This window comes from Oreochromis niloticus, linkage group LG17 (genome assembly GCF_001858045.2).
Source record: "Oreochromis niloticus isolate F11D_XX linkage group LG17, O_niloticus_UMD_NMBU, whole genome shotgun sequence".
NCBI classification, from domain to species: Eukaryota; Metazoa; Chordata; class Actinopteri; order Cichliformes; family Cichlidae; genus Oreochromis; species Oreochromis niloticus.
Window position 1 is genome coordinate 32,545,830 of NC_031981.2, and position 23,764 is coordinate 32,569,593.

Consider the following 23,764-nt stretch of genomic DNA (forward strand, 5'->3'; position numbering starts at 1 on the left):
TTGAAGCTGGAATGTGATTAGCTCGTGCGTATGCCAGTCAATGTTCTCCCGCCCTCTCTCTTGTAACCACTGGCAACCCAGCGGTTCCCAACCCACTGGTGAGCAAAAACAGAGAGTGCAAAGATATCAAGAAGATAGAAGAAGATATCAAGCCTATGTGGTGTAAGCTCACGGTAATATTGATTTATTCTTCTGTAAAGAGGGAAAAGTTGCACCTTTGAGCATAAAATAAGCTGCTTATCCAATCTTCTTTTGATTACTTTAGCCCTATTAACTAGCTAGATGACTAACTTAACGTAACTAGCCTGTATAAGCTAATGTCTTCTAATTTATAATGCCTAAGCAAGCCTTAAAGAAAACAGGACGTCTGTAATGCGTTTACGAGTTATACTTTATGATATTAAATTGAGACTTACATATTCTGGATTATACTGAGTGATAGCTATGAGGATATGATGCTGTACTAGGTTACTACAGTGGACTAAAATTAAACCGACTAAAATGCCATCCATATTTCAGGAAATGAATGAGACTATCATTAGCAAGGAAACGCATAAACACCTAAATTGACCATTGTCAAATAATACAAGCGAACTCAGAAAGTAATATATATTGAAAACAAACGTCAAAAAGAAACAAAAAACTTTTTAGAAACTACAAAACTGTAATAACTCTGACATTTGATCTTCGTGACTTAGTGCATTTTAAGGGCCCAATACTTTACAGTTCTTTTTTGTGTGTGTGTTTTTGTTTCAGAATGAAATATTTAGTGAAATAATGTTAGTAAATTATTATTGTAAGTGCACACCTGTAGTTTGTTTTAAACAAAATTTTCATTGAAAAATATATGAGCTTGTTAAACTAGATGTTGTTAGAGGATATTTAAAATTTCCCAATATTACACAAAGCAGTAAAAACGTCCTCTTGGCAGAGTTTATTCACATCACTAAACATTATGTCCAGTGGTCAAATTATGTTATTAATACTTTTGATGATTAGACTACATCCATCCAGGTCACCAGTCTATCTATTACAGGCCTAACAGAGAGAACCAGTTAACCTAACATGCATGTCCTTGGAGTGTGGGAGAAAGCTGGAGAACAAAGGAAAACAACAGACTACACATAGAAAGGTCCTGGATTTGCACCCAAGACCTGCTTGCTGTGGGGCAAGAGTGCTAATTGCTGTAACTTTATGTTGTCCAATTAAATACATTTTACTGATATGTGCAAAATATAACACAATACTTAAGAGTCAAAGCTTTTACTGAAGTGTCTAAGAAAACTTCCTGTATCATTGGTTGTAATCTGTATTATAATTCTGATTAACACAACTAAACAACAACTTATTATTGTTATAATAATAACTTTAACAGGTATTATTTGGCTAAGTTGTTTAAATTAATATAAGCATTTATTCTCTGAGTTCACCAGCTTTTCTTAAGTAAGCAGTGCAGTTCCCTTATCTGCCACAAGATGTCACCAGAGCCTTTCATAATGACATCAGGATTGCCTGAGTGGATGAGTTCTAATGCCAGTGACAGTGGGGAAAATTAAATTGAAAATTGTGTACAGAATGTGTTTAGGAAAAAAAAATGTGTAAACTTCCTCTCTTCCCTTTATAAATCTGCCCAAAGAGCAAAGATGGCACCCAAGAGGCAAAATAGTCCATCAAGAAAAGCAAGTGTTAAAGGAAAAGGTAAAGGTGAGTCCTGGAGTATTAATTTCTGAATTTAAATGCATTTGTTTGCTTTTATTGTACATGTCTCTGTATGAAAGAACATCTTAAAATAGTAAAATAGTAAACTGATTTCCCAGAGCCAGGGTGATCCTATAATCCTTGATGCTTTTGAATTGGCCCTTAAGTTTACTTTGAGGGATTCGTAACTCATGAGAACAGAATTACTTTTAATTAGTTTTGTAACACAAACAGTTGAGAAAAATAAAAAAAAGCTATTTGCATTGTTCTAATTTGGTCTTGAGTGTAATGTTAGACAGCCCTTAGACTGACATTGGTGCTTGGAGATGGTTTCTACTCAGCTGTGGTTCCCCATTCTCAGTGTTTGGTTTACATTCACCATGCCACAGCTAAAAACCTGCTTACCGTTAAATACCAGCAGCATATCATTTTACTATGAGGTGATGGTGCCATGTCCTTGTTAAACATTATTGTTCTCAGAGATTTTCTTTTTAAAAATATCCCGTGTTACCCATTCCACCAGTTTCCAGCTTATAGCCCCGACAGTATAAGTCCACACTGTCAAAACAACCTAAACAGGCTTGCTTTTGTTTTTGATTTACCCTAAAAACTAACAGTTACTTTCTATTCAGTCAAGAAGAATCAGCCACCTTCACCTAAGGAAAAGCCTGGTAAGAAAAAAAATATTTGGTTTTTTTTTTGAAGAGAGAAAATTAAATTCTATCTCCTTATGTCTTTTTACTTTTACAAAAAGCTGGCTTTGTTCATTTTTCACCACTGTATTTTTATTCTTGAACTCAGAGAGCCTGAGCATTTGGCTCTCCTACTTGCATACGTGCTGACTTTAATATTAAAGTCAACACAGCATATTAATTAGACCCTTAGTATTCTTTTTCAGGTTTACCAGTAGCAATGCTCAAGTCAAAAGAACAGTCGCATTTTGAAGTACTCATATAACGTGAATAGTTATATATCCTTCATATGTGCATTGTTCTGATATGTTCTCAAGTGTGTAGCCTCTGGAGATCTTCTCTACTCGGCTGCGTGTCCCTGGATTTGGTTTTCTTTTAGACATACCAACCCCCAAAACTTGTTTTTGATCAAGTGCTTGTAACCATCAACATAAGTTTTACTTTAGATTAGGTGATTGTGAGTAAAAAATATTCTTCCTTTCAAAATTTGCTCAGTTTTTTTGCATTTATTTATTCCTTTTAATCATATACTTCCAGCAGTTTAAGTCCAATTTGTGAACGTGACAAAATTGAACATGACCTAATTAGGTTAAGCCCAGGCTTGTCTTGGCTTGGGCTCAACCTAATTAGGTCATAAAATATTGTCTTTGCCATAAAACTAATGGTAATTTTATAGGAACCAGTTTAAAATCTTTGTGACAATAAAAACACATTGGCCTTCTAGTTCAAATATAAATGCAGGTTTCTGCACATTGTGTGACATTAAGCATAAGCTGATAAATGTATTTTGTTCAAGCTTAAATTCTTCACTAATATGAGCAGACTGGAAAACAAAGTGTGCTAAAATTTGAATGCTCTGAGGTTCGGTATAAATATCTTGTGGTATGCTTTTAAAAAATGCCTGGGTAAATTATGCAAGAGAAAAGAAGCTTAACAAATTAAAAATAGCTTTTTGGTGCACCCGACAAATGTAATTTAATTGCATTCTTGAGGGCTGTGGAACGTTGCACATCTCACTCTTTATGTCTCCCAAGCAAATATTTCCCATGAATACAAATGCCTTGGTTGACACATGACTCTGTGAAATGAAGGGTGTGAGTTTCCACTACAATGATTTGGCGTGAGGCCTAAGTGGTGTGAGTGGAAAAGGTTGACACACCCAGCTGGGAAGTGGTTACTTAAGCTGTACTTGAGCATTCCCAGTGTCCCCTTAGCAACCTTGTGGAAAGACTTTGAAGAGAGAGACCACAAGCAGGATGAAAACTATCATTATACAAAGCTTTGTTTACTGTACTATGCCCTGGACTGTGCTTGGCTTAGATATAGTGGAGTCTGAATGGATTGTTTATTAGGAAAAGCTTTGTTGTGGGGGTGGTAAAGTACTTTGGCTTCGTTTTATAACAGTCCTGAATAAATGTGTGTAACTGCACTTTATGTCTTGAGGGATGCCCTATTGGTTTTTACACATTCTGATACAAAAGTACTCCTAGAAACATTTAAAATTTGTGCACAGACTTCTCATAAGGACTGATATTTGTAGGGTCAAAGCAGGCAAAGGATGAGAGGCATTTGCTGGGTCTGAGGGATGTTAAATTTCATCAGAAGGTGAACACGAGGCTCTGCGTGGATGTACGCGTGCCTTCTAGTTTGCTGTGACCACAAGGACTTGTCCCTATAGACAATGTACTGCAATGCACCAATTCTGCACGCATTCTCCAGGCCCACTCAAAGCATATTTGAATAAATACATGTCAGTGGTCTTTGCAGCTGTTGTGTGTGTCCACAAGCCAGTAAAATCCCAAAGTTTATACCAGATGTTGCTTATCTGACTGTTTACATTGTTTTGATATCAAAACATTGTTTTTTGGTATCATTATTGTTTCATTGTCTGATACTGTCTCTTTCAATATTCTAAAACATAATTAATTGGTTCTGGGTTATTTATTATTATTATTATTATTATTAGTGGTAGTAGTAGTATTAGTATTAGTATTTATTTGAGCCGTTCAAGTCATCAGCTTTGCTTTTAGGGAATGAAGCCCAAAAGCTCGTTTTATCAGATAACTTCCCTATTTTTCTTCCCTCAATTGTTTCTGAACGCTCCTGAAGATCACCCTGATGACATCTACCCCATCGTCCTGACAACAGCCACCCAGGAGCTCTTTGAATGCTGCATTGATGAGGATGTCACAGACCAGAGCCCTTACAAGCTGCTGAAAAAGGACGACATCATACAGGATATTAAGACAAGAGCTGCAGTGTCCGATTTCCACCCTGTGAAGCAGTTTGTGCTGGTTAGGCGCTGGTTATGCATTGTTGCATAGTTTACTCAGACAACAGCAACCAGACACTGTGATGATGCACAGACCCAAGTTTAGAGCTGTGGGAAAAGACAAAGCAACCAGTTTAACTTAATTTTTTTCTCTGTCTGATCTAAATTCTTTTATGCATTTATGACAGAACTTTGCAACTTTAGTCATCCACAAATGAGATTTAAACCCTAAGTAACACCAGTTTTCCTTCCAGCCATTTTGGTTTTTGTGATGTTTGTAGGGTTTTTGGCACTTTCACATTCACTCTCAGCCAAATTACTGGAGAAGTAGTTTGTACTGTGATGTATTCTAACACTCTCATAAAGAATTAATGCTGTGATTTTCAATTTCTTTTAACAGGACTACCCAGAGGATGAAATATTGCTTGTTTTTGATGTAGATTTCACCTATGGACAAAGTTTTTACCTGGTTCTCACACCAGAAGCCAAGGCTAGAATATATAATGTAAGCTAACAGTGTTGGTTACGGTAACAAAGTTCTCTTTTGTTAATATAGTTTTTCTTTCCTCAATACATGTTTGTTATTGGACAGACCAGGTCAATAATTAAAAATTGTGTACTGATAAGCAGTTACATAGGCAGAAGTTTTATATTATTTAATTTAAAGGTAGGTAATAGTTTCTAGTGCTTTTGTGGCACCAGTTATTAGTAATAGTGACAGGTCATATATCATCCTGGCTGTTTCGCTTTCCTAGCTATTTTTCCGTAAAATTTAAGACTTTAAGTACTACTTTATTATCTTTCCCTAGCATAAGCATTTTGCTGTAAGTATGAATACATGTAAAGATTGCTAGTGTGTGGGGGTTTTTTTTACTGTTATTTTGTCCTTTATTTTATATATTCTTAAAATTGTATCTAGGTTCTGCAGCCCCCACAGCCTGAAATAATAGAAGTGTTGGAGGATGATGTCAGTAAAACCCCAGAACCAAAGCCATGGATATCTCTCGGCAGTGAGCTGGAAGTAGATCAAGAGTCTGTCAAAGAGACCAGAGAAAAGGCACTGCAGTATATTCAAATTAACATTAAATATTTATATCTGATCTGATTGCTTTGCTCATGAATTCTGTTCTGTCTCTTCTGTCATCATCAGCTGTGCTACAAGTTCTACTTAAAGCGCAGACCGGGGTTACCCGTCTGTTTTTCTGACCGCAACAGTACAGAGGCTGAGTGTCGCTCCGTGGAGTGTCCTTCCTACCAAGACAGCAGATTCAGCATCAAGCGGATGCAGAGGGACTGCGGGATGCAGGCTGTTCCCAGGCTGCAGAGCAGCACTACTCAGACGCAGCGGTAGGCCAGCAAATCAGTGCACTTAAAATGGATTTGTTCTGTAGGGAGGGAAAGCACGTGCAGGTTTGACTAGCCTGATAATAAGACTGCATCTGTTTCAAATCAAGGAAGTAAGATGAAATCAATTTCAGAAATATTTTCTGCTTTGTCTACATACATGATACTGTGCACGCTTTATAGATTATATATGCTTTCAGTGCATCTGCAACACTTTTCATAACATATTGTTTTAAAAGTAAGGCAACTTCCATGTTTTATTGTATGTGTTGCCTTCTGTCTATTTTACAGGGCGTTTCAGAGGAATATATTTACCCAGTATGAACCAAGAGAGCTAAGTAAGAAAGAAAAAGAACGCATCCTCAGTTCTGAGAATCTGAGGAAGTTTCTCAACTCAGTGACCCCCAGGTAAAATGAATTCTTATGGTATCGTCTTTTCCATCTGCTTCTTAACAACCCATGCTCGAAATATCAGCCATAGATAACTCAATCCCATCCAGTATTATGAGTGCAGGAATATTCAGTGGAAATATGATGATGGTATATTAAGACAATTGTGTCTACTTTATTCCTCTGCCGAGGCAAGAGAGAAAAAATGTTTCCAGTAGCGTTTGTCTGTTTGCTCCGCTGTCTGTGAGCACTGATACGTAAAAAGTACTGGTCCAAATTTCAAGAGGTACATTTTCACTTTGCAGGGTCTTGCATGCCCTTCAGCAGACACACATAATGAATGTGTTCACTGATGACTTTAAGGCCTTGGGCATAGGAGCAGAAGCTTCTGACAGGTTGGTGATGGTTTCTGAAGGTCTGAAGCTTCAATGGACCTTCACAGACGAGAAGCGCGCCATGGGCAATAAAATCAGCAGCGTCAGCTGGCACCCTACAATCCATGGTGAAGTACATAGACTTCTACAGACATAACATAGAGTACTTTTATGAACAAGTCAAGATTTGTGTACCATAGAAACTTTGGACATTCATGAACGTTGCAAAATAATCATTAGAACCCTGACATGTCACATTAAAATCATCATCATTCATTTTCTTTCACTTTTTAGTTGGAAAAATAAGGTCACTATTGACCCCTTACACAGACCTGGGCAGGCAGGAGTTTGCCCAATTCTTGTTTTTTCAGCAACAGCAGTTTGTGGCGAGACAGTATACACTTACTGGGCAATAATATAAATACGTACAAATATACACTAGCCTGGCTAAAAGAAATTGCACTTCCTTTTCCTGTTATTTCAACTTCACTGACAAGCTCTGTCTTGTAATATCAACGCGTCTCTCACCTTAAGACACACATCGACTTTCACAAGAACCGGAAAAAGAATATCAGTGTGATCAGTACACACGCATTATCAATTTGTGGCTTCTATGTAAAGTAGAAATTAGAGTTGACCTACAAATTTTTCAAAAAAGGCTTTGTAAACACAGGTCTGTTTTCCTGTTGCTATGTAGCTGATACATTGTGGGGTGTGGTTTTTTTTGTCTATGTGGCAGGTCTGATAGCTGTGGCTTTTATAAAGAAACAGGAGGAGCAGCTGGATAAGTCCACTGCGTACATCAACAGTCCTGCTTTCATTGTCTTCTATGGCTTCCCCGATCAATCTAACCCCCGGGTATGAAAAGTAGAGGAGAGAAACCCATTAATGGGAGTCGAGAAAACATTTTTTTAAATGTATGTGTTTGAGAGTTAGCTCTAAGCATTTGCCCTTTACTGTAATTTATCTTCTGCTGTATTAAATTTGAAAAGATCTATTGATTTGAGCCAAGCACTCAATCAATATAACCAAGCTGCTAAATCACTCAAAAGTAATATGAGTTCCACGTGTGCCTTCAGTGGTGAATGTGTCATGATTTGGTTTCAGCCTCTGGGACCAGTGGCACTTTGACAAGACATATAAATAACATAAATAAATAAAATTTTCTACAAAAGGGAACAAAGCTAAAAAATGTACTGCATACTGTCTTTTTCCCCTTATGTCAGTGTAGGCATATGGTTTTATCATATAAGAGAGAGACTAGAATAAATACATTGTTGCATTGTGAAGCTCCTTATACATGGAAACCTCTGCTTGGAAATATGTGTATGTTCATTTTTATGTGTTTTTATATATAGTTGCTCTTGGAGTGCCCAGACGACATTTTTGCCTTTGAGTTCTGCCCTTCAAATCCAAATGTTATCGTTGGTGGCTGCAGGAATGGCAAGGTGCTCCTTTTTCACTCAGCATCTCAACTTCACAAATCAAAATAATCAGTTTCTCATCCCATTCCCCCATTTTAGTTCAATATAAAAATGGTATTGCATACTGTTGCCACTCTTCTGTCAGCATTTAATATGAAATGTTTGAGGGGTTTTTTCTAATATATATATTTGTATATTATTATCTATAGTCTCAGGCTCAAATGGTCATCACCACTAAATGATTTTTTGTTGCTGATGTCTCAGGTGGTGTTGTGGGACATTTCTTTTCATGCCCCGCACTTACAGGGAACACAGCCTAACAGTAAAAAAGGCTCAGACTCCGACTCTGACACTGACACATTTGTAAGTACCCATACTCTCTTTGAAATAGTCACAGTGCTGATGCAGTGAGACATGCCGTTCTGTATAATGTTGGTCAAGGTACTTGAAAAAAGTAATTAGTTACTTTATTACTTAGTTACTTTTAATTAGTTACTTTTAAAAACATGATACACAACCTGAATACATAATAAAGCAATAGACCTTTCTACCCAATATTTTTCTGCATAATCCATCATATCAAGTTGAAATAAATTTTGAATCAAATGAAAAAGTCTCTTTTTAAAAATTGTTTTACTAATTTACTTTTAAGTTTATGCACTTTGCATCAAGCAAAAATTAAATTATATGTAACAGTCTTTGACTTAAAGAAATTTATTTAACATTTAAACCTATTCTCTGCATATTCCAACATATAAAATAAAATAATTTTTTGTGTTTACAACTCATTCTTTCAAATACATCCAAGTAAAACATCAAAAAATAAATAAAATCAAAGGTTCAGTGGCACTAAATCCTGTCACTCTTAAATCTATTTTCACCTGTTTAGCAGGAGTGGGGCCGCTGGAGGTTTGCCCGGTGCCGCAGCGGTCATGACAGCGGGGGGATCCGGGGGGTTTCTCTGTGAATTTCACATTCCCGTGGCAGATTTAAAGTTTAATTTTACGCTGAAAAAAGACGTTTTCTTCCCATGCAGAGTGTACAGCGGACGCTAATGTTGTTGTCACTTTTTACGGAATCAAACTCAAAGTAATGTCAGTACTTCCAAGCTTTAAACGCTGCACAGTCGTACTCTCTCCAGTACGCCATATTATCCATTGTTGATCTGCACACGTCTTTTGCTGCCACGGACGTCGCACGCTCATACGTCATTGTCATGAGACGCTCTCACAAAAAAAATCATGGTTTAGTAACGCAGTAATGGAGCGTGCTTGCGGGAAAGTAACAGTAATCTAATTACTTTTTTTGCAATAATAATTCCTTACTCATTACTTGAAAGGAGTGAATCTCTTAGAAAGATGATATCGTTACATAATCCTGCTTCTATATACGTGCAGCTTATTAGGCTTCATATGGACACCTCAGTTAAACTGAAGTGAAATAAAGTGAAAATTCCAACTGAAGACTGAAATATCTTTAGCAAAGCCTTGTAAAAAATACATTTTCACTGAGGGCTGGGACAAAATAGTAACGTGACAATATGTTGTGGGAAACACATTATATCTATCATGTGATATTCTATAGTAAAAACCCAATATAAAGGTAAGGCCAGAGAACAGTTGTGAGCTATTATAGTTTGTATTTTCTAATTTTTGTTTAATTTTTGTTTACCGTAGTTTTGACTTTGTTTTGTTTTAGCTCATTTCAGTGTAGCTTTTATAGTTTGAAAATGTTTTGTTTTACTTCAGTTTCTCAAAGCCTAACCCTGCACTGATATCTTCCAGCTGTATTTAAATAGACACTCGTGTCCTATCATCTCTAGCCCAGATTTGCCTTGTGTGTTTTTATTGCCTCTACAGTGGAGCAGCTGTCTCCATCCTTCTCCTTACTGCTTCCTTCTCTTTGCCTTCCCCTCTCCCACCCTCTGTGCCTCCTTCTGTTCTCTTTGTCATTGTTAGCCCTTTATTCACCAGAGTCAACAGCACTGGCTCACATACGCCAGCTGTTACATAACTCTTCATCTACCTCCGTAGATTGCCCCCACATAGAAGATAACACACAGTGAAATCAGATCACTGCCCTTCCTGCTGTTTGCAGTGTAAACAGTGGCAGTTGTATCTACTAGAACGCTCTGTTAGGTGATGTGAAAGCTGTGCTACACCACCACCTGTCACTGGGTTGTCAGATAAATGAAGAATTACATTTTAAATTAACATCTTCTCTATCTATTTTTTTTATTCGCTCCATTGCACATAATAAATCCAATTGCAGGTCCACACTACGACTAAGATATATGTGTAAAATTTGCTTGCAACACTATGAGGAGGTGTTTTAAACAAATTTAATAACCATATTGCAGCGATTTTATGTTTTTTAAGTGGCTCTATTGTGCCAGAATGTGTTTGAGTATATTTATCTGTGTGCTGTTTGTTTTTCCATGCACACATCGAAGTTGTCACGTCATAAAGTGTGAGCAGAAAAATCATTGTTGTTCAATATGTTCGCATTGGGGATTAAACACAGAGTCTGCGTGCATTTCATTATTCTGCTTGTGCGTTTTACAGTGGTTATTCAGCTGTGTACAGTCTTTGTGTCTAGATTGAATTTGTGTGTAGACCATACAGCACATTACTGTCGCGTGTCTGCTTTCCCACCAGGACTTTGACAAAAAAGAGAACAAGACTCCTGTCATGCGCTACTGTGCAGTTTCTTCCATAGAAAGCAGCCACAAATCCCCAGTTACTGATGTCCAGTGGCTGCCAAAAACATTTGAGGTACTGAGGGACTGAAGGGCAAAGGGGTTGGAGGGAATTAACAACTGTTGGGAATTACTCTTTCCACCAGGCGCACATGAGCCTACTCTGAGCCCTTCCACAAGGTTACTGCTGTTTAGCGTGTGGATAAAAGGTGTTTTTGTGTGACTACACAGCAATGGTCTCAGAAAAGCAATCTTTAGTGTTCTCTAGATCTCAGCCTCCCTAAATTATATCTAATACAAACACTGTGTCGTAATTCAACATACTAAAACCCCCAATCTCAAAATGGTAACAAAACATACACTTCAAGGTCAGGTCTCATACTAGCATACTGATTTCTCTGTCTTGTTTTGGAATGGTGACAGGTTAATGGGCAGTTCACTATAAACAGGGCTAAGAGGATGTAGGGCATTAGTGGGAAGTAGATAGCAAGCAGAGCAAATGTTACAAATGAGGGTGTGAGCGCAGAAAAGGAGCAATGTAGAATATATGTTCAGAGGAAAACAAACCCCACAATCACAGCGTCAAAAGAAATCAAATCTAAACCTATATTTATATTATAAATATTATATTTATATTGTAAAGATATATTTTCTGCAGTAAGACTATGGTATTTTGTCTTTTACAAAGAAATCCAATATTAAGTGTGCACAGATAATTACTAGCCATATATATCCAGATTTGGTTTCCCACTTGTGCCTATCACTTACCTCTATGTAGTTACTTGCAGTAAATCACATCAATCACTTTCAGTTATCTGGATAAGTAAAATAAGGCAATCATCAAAGTGCCCCCAGGGGAAAATCCAACCACCCATACAGCTTCATGAACCATGTTCATTCTTTACAAGACCAAGCCTGATGTAGACATTTATTGATTTTGTAACTCTCTCTGTTTAGGTGACCAGGACAGGCGTTCCAGTTCAAAACAATTCTAACATTTCTGTTCAAGTTGTCACCTGCTCCCCTGACTGGTAAGTTCTCTACAGTTTAATGAAAAGAATAACTCCTGATGCTTTATCTTTTTACTTTTCACTGCTTGTCACTATGTACTTTGGATGGCTGATAGCATGTGTGTGTTTTTTAATACATACAGTTATTTGAAAAGCAGGCAAACAAAGGCGTCTGGTTACCTGATGGGTACATTATACACTCACTAGATCCACTGTTTGCTTTATCACGTCCCCTTTCTCTCTCGCTGCCCTTGTTTTGAGTCTCTCTGGATTGTTGACATTCTAATGAAGGTCAAATACAGGGAAAAGAAAGAAAAACTTTGGAAGTGAACAGTGTTTAGAAAATAGCTTTTAGTCATTTTCCCTCATCATTACTGACTTTGTCACACCTCTACATGTGCATAGAAAAAAGGATACATAAAGTATTATTATGAAATTACAACAAAACCTCCACAAGTTTAGATAATAAGCAAAACAACCCAAATGGGAATATTATACTACTTATGCAGCTAAATAACATGAGCTAAATGAATACATCATAATTTAAGTTCCTTGGTGTATATATTTTGTGTAATTCCAAATGAAACTGACTTATAACTAACACTGGAAATAAATACAAAAGAAAGCAAATACAAAGAATATAAGAAGTAGTAATATTTAAATTGTAAAAGAGTAGAAACACAGTTGATACGGAAAAATTCAAGTAGTACCAGATCTCTTAGAGAAGATGGAATTCTAACTTGAGGCTAATGCTAGAAAGTTAGCAAGCTACATCCCTAGCTTCGAGTATGGGTTTGGTTTTACTGTCTGTATTTGGCAGACAAAAATGTCTGGCTATTAGTGCCAAGTCACATATCAATTAAATAATAAAAAACTACAATTTTGTTCAGATCAGTGACTTGGATTAACAAGACATAACAGCTACTAGCTAACTGGAGACAGTTTAAAACATAAAATGTATATGTGTGAAAAAATCACCTATAAATTTTTCATAAAGATGAAAGCTGTTTATATAGAGTTAAATGTTTTTTTTCTTGTAGTAGACTGTAAAGATGCTTTTTAATACTGTAAAGTTCTAAAGCTTTCCATTGGTGAATATATATTATGGCACTTAAACACCCTGGATTATTTTTCCGGTTTCATTTTAATGCTATGGTGTAATCTGTAGTCATTCTCCTCTGGTTGAACATACTGAGCCAATAATATATTGAAGAGCTGTGCAGTCGGATAAAATATTGCCTTTTGTAAACCACGTAAATGAGTGTATCTGGCAATCATTATATTTCTCAGGAAATAGCTATGCAGTCTAATTCTCACTAGTGTTTTTATGTGTTACTTCATTTTGCATGTCCTGTTATTCAGTTTAGATATGAAGTATCAATGTGAACACAGACTGTGTTTCACACTCGGTGTCATTAGACTGACGCTAAAGGAGTTGCAAATGACAGAAAGATTTCAAAACACTGCTCCTGTTGTTTTTGGCAATAACCACATTTGAAGAAAACCACATATCTATATATTCAGCAATCATGTTTGAATATGAACATCTGACGATAGAGAATTTTGTTAATTTTCAGGTGGTTCTTAATTCCATATTATCTTATTGTGTCTCTGTCTGAAGCACTGTAATGTTTTGGGATCTGCGAGTGCCAAAACTACAGAACCAGTTTCTGGCCGACAGGAAGCAAGATGTAGATCAGAAGACCATGATGACACCCTACAGCATCCCCAAAACTTTCAAACACCTGGACCGGACATGGAAACCACTCTTCAGGGTACTGTCATGTCTGGGATGCATTACAGAGCTCATGATTTGTGTAGAAAGAGCTTTTTTCTTCAACTTCCAACTATAAGAAAATCAACCATAAGAAAAAGAATGATTCGATGTTTAATGTTATTTTTACACATCAGTAATTATTCTGCAGACAAAGATTTGTTACAAGAAAATGGGAAAATGGCTTAAATTGAATAACTATTTAATTTGTATTTACAGGGAGTGCAGAATTATTAGGCAAATGAGTATTTTGTCCACATCATCCTCTTCATGCATGTTGTCTTACTCCAAGCTGTATAGGCTCGAAAGCCTACTACCAATTAAGCATATTAGGTGATGTGCATCTCTGTAATGAGAAGGGGTGTGGTCTATTGACATCAACACCCTATATCAGGTGTGCATAATTATTAGGCAACTTCCTTTCCTTTGGCAAAATGGGTCAAAAGAAGGACTTGACAGGCTCAGAAAAGTCAAAAATAGTGAGATATCTTGCAGAGGGATGCAGCAGTCTTAAAATTGCAAAGCTTCTGAAGCGTGATCGTCGAACAATCAAGCGTTTCATTCAAAATAGTCAACAGGGTCGCAAGAAGCGTGTGGAAAAACCAAGGCGCAAAATAACTGCCCATGAACTGAGAAAAGTCAAGCGTGCAGCTGCCAAGATGCCACTTGCCACCAGTTTGGCCATATTTCAGAGCTGCAACATCACTGGAGTGCCCAAAAGCACAAGGTGTGCAATACTCAGAGACATGGCCAAGGTAAGAAAGGCTGAAAGATGACCACCACTGAACAAGACACACAAGCTGAAACGTCAAGACTGGGCCAAGAAATATCTCAAGACTGATTTTTCTAAGGTTTTATGGACTGATGAAATGAGAGTGGGCCAGATGGATGGGCCCGTGGCTGGATTGGTAAAGGGCAGAGAGCTCCAGTCCGACTCAGACGCCAGCAAGGTGGAGGTGGAGTACTGGTTTGGGCTGGTATCATCAAAGATGAGCTTGTGGGGCCTTTTCGGGTTGAGGATGGAGTCAAGCTCAACTCCCAGTCCTACTGCCAGTTTCTGGAAGACACCTTCTTCAAGCAGTGGTACAGGAAGAAGTCTGCATCCTTCAAGAAAAACATGATTTTCATGCAGGACAATGCTCCATCACACGCGTCCAAGTACTCCACAGCGTGGCTGGCAAGAAAGGGTATAAAAGAAGAAAAACTAATGACATGGCCTCCTTGTTCACCTGATCTGAACCCCATTGAGAACCTGTGGTCCATCATCAAATGTGAGATTTACAAGGAGGGAAAACAGTACACCTCTCTGAACAGTGTCTGGGAGGCTGTGGTTGCTGCTGCACGCAATGTTGATGGTGAACAGATCAAAACACTGACAGAATCCATGGATGGCAGGCTTTTGAGTGTCCTTGCAAAGAAAGGTGGCTATATTGGTCGCTGATTTGTTTTTGTTTTGTTTTTGAATGTCAGAAATGTATATTTGTGAATGTGGAGATGTTATATTGGTTTCACTGGTAAAAATAAATAATTGAAATGGGTATATATTTGTTTTTTGTTAAGTTGCCTAATAATTATGCACAGTAATAGTCACCTGCACACACAGATATCCCCCTAAAATAGCTCAAACTAAAAACAAACTAAAAACTACTTCCAAAAACATTCAGCTTTGATATTAATGAGTTTTTTGGGTTCATTGAGAACATGGTTGTTGTTCAATAATAAAATTATTCCTCAAAAATACAACTTGCCTAATAATTCTGCACTCCCTGTATGTGTGCATTAGATTTATTTAACTTGGGTTTAGGTAATGATTTCAGTGTGTAGATTCTTGAGCATGCTCTGTGATTTTGTTTTAAATAATGTTTTCTTTTTTCTTCAAGTGATAAAAGCCATCTTCTTTTATGCCATGTGTCAGGTTTCCCTGCCAAAGAGCGATACAAGTGGAGAGTATGCTCCTTTGAAGTTCAGCCTAGAACATTACACCTGTAATAGTAATACAGGTAGGAACACAGGTGAGCAAGCGCTTTTACCCTCGAGGCTGCAAGGCTTTGTCTGTTTCAGTCTGTTATACTCATTCTCCATTTTCCTGCAATCAGTCACGTTACTTAATTACACGAAATACTTTGTGGTTTTTTTGTTTGATGCCAAACGTTTTAGGAAGCTGACTCACTCACATGCTCATTCAAATCAAACCAATTGTCCATAAGAGATACAGTTAGGGAAACAATTGTTTGATCCCCTGCTGAATTTGTACAGTTGCTTATTGCAAAAAAAAAAAAAGCAGTCTCTAATATTCATGGAAGCTTCATTTTAATGGAGAGAAACAGAAAAAATCAAGAAAAAAAATACATAAACATTATAAATTGATTTGCATGTCAGTGAGTGAAAAAAGTATTTGATCCCCTACAACCCAGCCAACAATCTGGCTGCCACAGATTGAATATGTGCCCATGTGGCAGACAGATTAATTCAGATCAATTCAATTCAGTTTTATTTATGCAGTGCCAACTTACAACAATGAGGTTCTTTATATTGTAAGGTAGACCGTACAATAATACATAGAAAAACCCATCAATCATATGACCCCCTATTAGCAAGCGCTTTGGCAACAGTGGGAAGGAAAAACTCCCTTTTTACAAGAAGAAACCTCCAGCAGAACCAGACTCAGGGAGGGGCGGCCATCTGCCTCGAGCAGTTGGGGTGAGAGAGGGAAGACAGGATAAAAGACATGCTGTGGAAGAGAGCCAGAGATTAATAAGTAATAAGTATAAGTATGATTCATACATGATTGATACAGTCAATCATGTATGAATCGAAAATAGAAGAAAGAAATAATAAAATGACCATCAGTCACCCTCAGTCTGGAGATTCATGCAAGATCTTGCCTCATGAGGTGAGGGTGATTGTGAGAAAGGTGGCATATCAGCCCCGAACTACATGAGAGGAGCCTGTTAATGATCTGAGGGCAGTTGGGACCACAGCCACCAAGAGCACCATTGGTAACACTTTGGACAATGGACAGAAATCTTCTGGCTGTCGCAAAGTCCCAATGCTCAAGAAGGCACATTTACAGGCGCATGTCAAGTTTGCCAATGAGGACGTAAGTAGGAAAAAGTACTGTGGTCAAGTTATTGTGTTTGTGTTTGAAAGAAGAGAAATGCTGCATATGACATTAAGAGCATCACCCCCACAGTCAAGCACGGAGATGTAAACATGCTTTAGGACTGTTTCAGGGCAAACTCATTGCACGAGGGACCAATGTAACCTAACGTAAAATCTTGGACACAAACATCCTCTCCTCAGTCAGAACACTAAAGACGGGTCATGGATGGCTCTTTGGTCATGGATCAAATTCTTCTTTCACAATCAATTTATAACTTCTATATAAAGTGTTTTCTGGATTTTTGGTTTATATTCTGTGTGCCCTCCATTAAAATTAAACCACCATAACAATTAGAGAAATGATTTCCCCATTGTAGCTGATGAGGAAAATAATGAAGCAAAGCTCAAGCGCAAACTATAGTAAAAGATACACTCACTGTGTCTTCAAAATATCAAAGGTAAAGAGCAATTATTCTTTAATGTGCCTGAACAATTCTTATAATATCTGAATGGATCAGAATGTGTTAAAAACTGAGGTAAGTGAGGAGAGCAAACAGTGAGCGTCACAGACATGTCTCCTGACCTCTTTCAGGGAGTTTTGGATTCCTGAGTTCTGCTTTGGATGGCTGAGCACAGTGATCAGTGGGGCAGGGCTCATTTGGCCCTGAGCTACTCTATTTCTCTCTCTGTCTTGTCTCTCCTCAGGTTTCATGGCACTGTATTAAGTGATACTTCCAAAACAAGGCCGCCATAGTTGCAGACCATTGGCTTTGCTGACTGTCAGCTCTTTGCAATATGCTGCTCAGACTCCTTGAGGGCCAGAAGATGATCATGTGTGTCCTGGCTGGTCAAGAAGAGACATGTCTTTGTCTGGCTTCCATAAACACAGCCTTGGTGGCTGGTTGTTATAGAATTAATATGCTTACTAACTCAAGCAATAAATCTGCTTCTTTTTTCATCAGCCCTCAGGGAGTCTGTTATTACGATTTTAATGAATCCCTGTGTGATTAATACTGCAGCGCTACCTAAAATATCTGACTCACATTGATCGAGGGTGGTCTTTGCTGTGTGCTTCTGTGCCTTTTGCCATTTCTCTGAACATTTAAAAACCTACAATATACTTGTTAACAGTAGCGCATGATTTTTCACACTGAAATAAATTGTGAGCAGGCCCTCATGGGGATTAAGCAACAGTTACGCAGCAGTGGGGTAAAAGTCAAACACTGTCTGTATCATCTTTCTCATATCTTTACACACATCTTAACTGGGAGAAAATAGATTTAGAAGACATGTGATTGGGTAATCTGATCTAACCTTCAAGAGTGAGACTTGATCGAGAGCGGTCCACAGGTAAGGGGCTGTGAACAGATAGATCCACATGATCTCTGGCAGACAGTCAGGCTTTTGTGATGGAAAAGGCTTCTACCAGCTTAACCTATTTCAGCCCCTCCACCTTTTACCTCCTGTCCCTGTTTTCTCCACAGGCTTCCCTCCTAACTTTGCCTCTTGTGCTTTTCTTTCTCTCTCCCTTCAAATCCACTCTTACCAGCCCTTTCACCTCGGCTGTACCCCCTCCCCACCTCACTTGCTTTAGTACTTCTGTCGTCTTGTTCACGGTCAAATTACAGCACCACTGCCACAATTCAGTCTGTTATTTCCTTCATTTGAATAAAGCAGATATTCTATTTCCTAAAATCTGCTAGTTTTCACCAATCTTTCTTCCCCTATTTTAGTTTATTGAAATATTTGTACTTGTCTAGTAACAAGGCGCTGAGTATTGTGAACATTTTAGTCCTACGTCAGCACCAGGCTCCCTCTCTCAGGTCACTGAAATGTTAAATAAATAAATAAAAAACAGTGAGTTGAACTTTTAACCTGTTCTTACTTTCTGGCCCCCACACTTTACCCTCTCTTCCTGTTTTGTCTTACATAACAAGATAATGAAAATGATGTTGCAGAGGTCCTCCCAGAATACAGTCAACTCAGAATACCCTCAGCCAAAACACTCAGGACCCTGGACGATGTCAATACCAAGTTTTATATTGGAACAGAGGTAAAAATGTCTTCAAATGATATCAACATAGAGCAAGTAAAAAATACAGTTAAGTTCTTGACTGCTTAAGTACGCTTTACTCAGCTTGTGAGCAAGCTGGACTTCTTTTTTCTACATTGAAGTTCATCTCAAGTTGGCATAACCAATAATGAATGATTTTTTTATTAGGTTTTTGCACATGTTTTTGTCATGCCACTTAAGGAGTATACTATACTTTACAACTTAACTGAAATAAGGAAGACACATACATACATTTATAAGCAGTTTTATGTTCATTTTTTACAGGAAGGAGAGATTGTCTACACTGACTGGAAACTGGAGGAAGATGAGTTTGAACGAAAGTTCAGTGAGTAGTCGGGTTTGCCACGCTCTGTTTTTTATGGCTCACCAGTGCTCAGCTGTCAGACTGACAGCAGTACGATGAATCATAAAACAATTACACCCAGTTTATTGAAATGACTTTGATTGCTACTTTCACATTAAATCCACTATTTAGTTTGGTAGCCTGACCAAATGTAATGACCATAATGTTTTACAGGGTTAATTGCTCCTTTGCATTGTGATTACCTCGGAAGGAAATGACTGTCAAATAAAACTGTGTATATTCTCCATCTGTCTCACTTCACTTCCAGGTGCCAAGCCCCTCCTCTGTTTTAGAACTCATGCCTGGTTTGTGAACACAATGCAGCGATCACCCTTTTTCAAAGACATTCTTTTGACAACAGGAGGCTGGAACTTTGCCATCTGGAAAGAGGGTGTGATGGTACTGCAACAGAAAATATTGATTACTTCACATGACGTATGCGTAATGCACATAGAATCGAGACAATTTAATTACGTAATTTCTTGGTTGCTGTGTTGAGCATTTAAACTGCAAAACTAAGCAAAACTATTCAGGCTTATTCAGTTAGTCAGACATAGACTGTACATAAAAAATGGATATAGCGGCCATGTATGGTTTGTGGAGCCTCAGCATTAGTAATGTTGTGCTTTTGTTTTTTTTGTTTGTTTGGTTTTTGGATAAACACTGTCAGTTTTGGTTTTTGAAGCACGTCCAAATGGTAACCATGCACAGACACAGACTAATTCGTCCTAAGTAACACACAAGTAAAATACCACAAGTTCACTCGACAAAATTGGAGCATACAATTCAATAAATAAAATGCTTCAGAACACACAAAATTCTTTAAATACTTCTTGTAAACCACAACATCCAGGGTGGCCCAATCTTCGTGGGACCAAGCTCTGAGCAAGAGTACAGTGCGGCATGCTGGTCCCTCTCCCGACCTGCAGTTTTCTTCATTGGGAGAAATGATGGCAGTATCGAGGTGTGGAATCTGCTCCTAAACACCAGCGAATCTACCCACTTCCATGAACACATCGCCAGTACCAGAATTACCTGCATCAAACCCTGTATCGCCTCCTGTGAGTTCTTGGCTTATATTAGGTGCTCAGGACAGATAAGATTTTTGAACCTTAAAACTCATTTAATGGACTGTTTTGTACTTACAGCCAAACAACACTACCTGGCTGTTGCTGACAACCTTGGAATGCTCCGTGTTTTCAGTGTGCCAAAGACCCTCCGCTCCCCCGTTAAGAATGAGGTAAGAAGACTATGAGCTGTCTGTTTTGCTTGGACCCTTGTGTAATTTTAAGAAACTGTGGTAAAAATGTGTTATTTGTCTTAAAGGTATTTAATGGCCGCTACAGTATTATTGACTGCTTACTAGTGTCTTTGTCTTGTTTTGTTTTGTTTGTATGCAGGATTTAAACATGCAGATCTTCTTTGACCGAGAGCATGACAGGCTGAAGGATTATTTGGAGTGGGAAGAACAGTGGGCGAAACAGAGAAAGGAGGCAGGCGAGTCCAAGAAACAAGTGGTGAGCAGTGGGTTTTAATTCTAAACTGAATTCCCAGAAGTCTTAAGGTGCCAGTTTCCATCAAACAGTGTGACTGGAAGGTGGCTCAACAGCAGCTGAGAGGGAGGAAAGATGTCCTCTGTCCAGTGTTTGTAATTTCCATGATCTGACAGTTCAGACCATAATGTCGCACAACGAATGGTTAGATTTGAAATGAAGATTGAAATGAAAATGAAGGACGAGAAAGGATAGAACACTAAAGCTTTTCTTTCCCTGTGTCCTTTGCCATTTGTCCAATTCCAGGAGAATTTGTTTACAGTGAAAGTGTCCTTGAGTTAAACCTCGACTTCCCACAAAACTTCCCTGCATTGGTGATCAGAATCTTCAGCAGACTTACAAAAGTTTTAGTACTGACCCAGCTAAATATGTGCACGTATAAAGTTGACATTGGAAAAGATGAAGAAGGCACTCGTGTATCTCTTTCTGTCAGTGTCTCTCTCTCATTTTCTATCCGCTCATGTTTAATTCATTCGCATCGTTATTTGATCCCAAGTACTGGGGATAGGGTAGTTATTGACAGGCACTGCCTGACAGTCTGCCTGCTAAGTATAGAAGCAAAGTCTTTTAGTGGCTGTTTCCATCTTAGGGTGCATGACAGCTACAAAAAAAGTTTTGTTTTGCTGTAGTAATGTCACTTGGAGTGGATACTTTCTCTTAATTCCTCAAAACGGAAATGAATTTTCATGTTCACCTCCAGCTTCTTTCTGTTGAATTTAGATGGATGATCAGGACAAGGCGCCTCTTGAATATGATATGAACAATACTGTCTGGTTTCCTGTTGTGGGAGGAAAGTATCAGGAATTTGCCACACAGTATCCTAATTTTCCTTTTTTTTCTTTAAAAGACTGTGCCCTGCCTGCAATACACAGATGCAGGGCACAGTCCAGATTTTACTAGAAAAGTCTCATCCTATTTAATATTTGCATCCTTCAATAAAAATTCAGTTCAGTAAAATTCAGAGGCAATGTAACTTTCTGCCTCTACGATGGGAAAGGCTGAGATCTTGGATTAAGTGCTCTATTGTTTCGTAATTATTGTTTATGATGAAGCTTTTTTTCTCTGGCTTTGTCTGCAGGAGCCTGACAAGCCAGTCACATTCCAGGTAGACAGCGAGGAGGCGGACTTGAAGGAGTACAGTGATTACCTGAAACTGGAGGAAAGCATCCTCGAGTAAATGGGCCTGTGGCCACGTGCTTCAAAAACCCAGGATACCTAATATCACACTCCTTCACACACACATGCACAAGAATTAAAAGCTTTTTTCTTACATTTATTTATTGATTTGTATAAGTTTAATGTAAATAAGAAAACATTTTACAATATGGAAACCTGTTCAACCTGTTCCACACATTGCCAGTGTTCGTATGTTTGTGCCTATTTTCGCAGTGTTTCTTGTAACTTACATCGATTTTACAGTATACATTCACATTGTCCTTGGGTTCAGGCTTCAGGGTCAACAGATTATTTTCATCCATTCATCTAAGATCGAGTTACTGGGTAATGCCATCCATTAGTGCCCTCCTTACCACCACTCCCTAAGGATACAAAAGTGATCTGACCTTGACAGAAAGTCATTATATGGCTGTTTAATTTCAGTAAGTGCCGTAAGAATGTAAATGAATTTAGAATCTGGTGTTTTGTGGACAATTTTGAATAAAAAGATTTAAAAGCTAATGACTGTGGTCACTATCGCAAAAGCTGTTAGTCAGAAATCCTGACTTGTAAGTGATCTTTATGGCTTAATATTGTGTCTCTGGGTCTTTACTAAGGCAGTAATTCACACGGCTGTGAACCAGTTGGAACTGGTGGCTATAAGGCCGACTACATTTTAGTAGGGCAGCATAAAAGGAGTCAAATGAAAGGATGCACTCTTGCTGATCTATGAATACATGTACACAGCCTGCCCAGCACCAAACAGCAGAAAGGTGAAACTAGCTGCAACAGTACATATTTCCCTAAAGAATATGCGGAGAGCATATTCTCCAAATAATCTGGCCAGATGGTGAGAGTCACAACTCCAATTACATGATAACACTACTCTACCGACAAGTGGATTGGATGGCTAACAATGTAATAAGATGATGGTATGCTAATCATGTGTGTATAGCTTGCCCTCATTGCACAAGTAATCAGCTAATGCAGCAATAACGTCTTGATCTAAACAGTGTCCAGATGTTAGCATTATGTTTAAAGCAGTCTCCCTAATGGTCCCGCTGAATGAATCCATTGTTTCCACTGAAAAGATTCGAATCATTTTTCAGGTTGTTTTTTTGTGCACAAAAGGCCATGTAGTTATGTGCTAGTTAACTGCTGTCCAAGAACTTCCAAGGCTGTTTTGAGAGTGCAGGAAACTGCACCTGTGGCCTTGAAACGTTGTAACCAGAACCACGAGAGTGGTGTGTTACTGTACAGCACCTCTACAGCTAAAAACTGGAATGTGCTCAATATTTTAAGTAACACACTTTTACCAGAATTAGAAGGTTTTACTAATTGTATTATTTTAGAAAGTAGCCTACTGAAATGTAGCGCACATGGAAACCAAACATTACAGTATAAGTTTGCAAAATGGAAACAGTTGGTTTCCCTTTCATAAGTAACTTTGGAATATTTCCATATGGGGAATAGATCAAATAGATTAAATCAAATTAAATATATCTTTAATATATCCAAGGACTTTAATTACATTAATCTACATTAAGACTTTAATATTAAGTTTAGAAAATTTGACTTCCAAATGATCTTCCAGTACCAAATAATGATTTTTTTTATGATTAAAGACTGTATAAATATGAATCACATAACAGTCTATTGAAGTGAGATTTTGTCTTTTAGACTGTAGTCCTCACAGCTTCATTCAGCCATGACTCAAAACAATAATACTGAAATGAGCCACAGTGATAGTGCATTATAATGTCTTAAGGTTTGTTTGTTTTTTAAATTCACTTCATCTTAGAATTGTGTCAGAACTCGGATTGTAGTCGTTACTGATGAGTGTAATCTGTAACCCAACCGA

General features: G+C 38.0%; 1 protein-coding gene across 5 annotated transcripts; it reads left to right on the top strand.

The window, feature by feature from the left end:
• The first annotated feature begins 49 nt into the window (after positions 1–49).
• Positions 50–22,425, top strand: dnai3 (dynein axonemal intermediate chain 3). 5 transcript variants are annotated; one of them, XM_013275837.3, is made up of 23 exons: positions 50–173; positions 1,637–1,704; positions 2,331–2,369; positions 4,500–4,684; positions 5,063–5,167; positions 5,582–5,719; positions 5,813–6,009; positions 6,298–6,414; positions 6,702–6,898; positions 7,510–7,628; positions 8,129–8,218; positions 8,459–8,557; positions 10,852–10,968; positions 11,850–11,923; positions 13,524–13,677; positions 15,592–15,688; positions 18,716–18,831; positions 19,117–19,177; positions 19,464–19,594; positions 20,049–20,256; positions 20,344–20,435; positions 20,596–20,712; positions 21,827–22,425. In XM_013275837.3, exons 2-23 carry the CDS (start codon positions 1,644–1,646, stop codon positions 21,923–21,925), a joined length of 2,613 nt encoding a protein of 870 aa, XP_013131291.1. In that variant the 5' UTR covers positions 50–173; positions 1,637–1,643; the 3' UTR covers positions 21,926–22,425. The 5 variants fall into 5 exon arrangements, with proteins under 5 accessions (XP_013131291.1, XP_013131292.1, XP_013131289.1 ...); XM_013275838.2 differs by having other exon boundaries at positions 1,637–1,698; XM_013275835.3 differs by having other exon boundaries at positions 85–162.
• Positions 22,426–23,764: the final 1,339 nt, after the last annotated feature.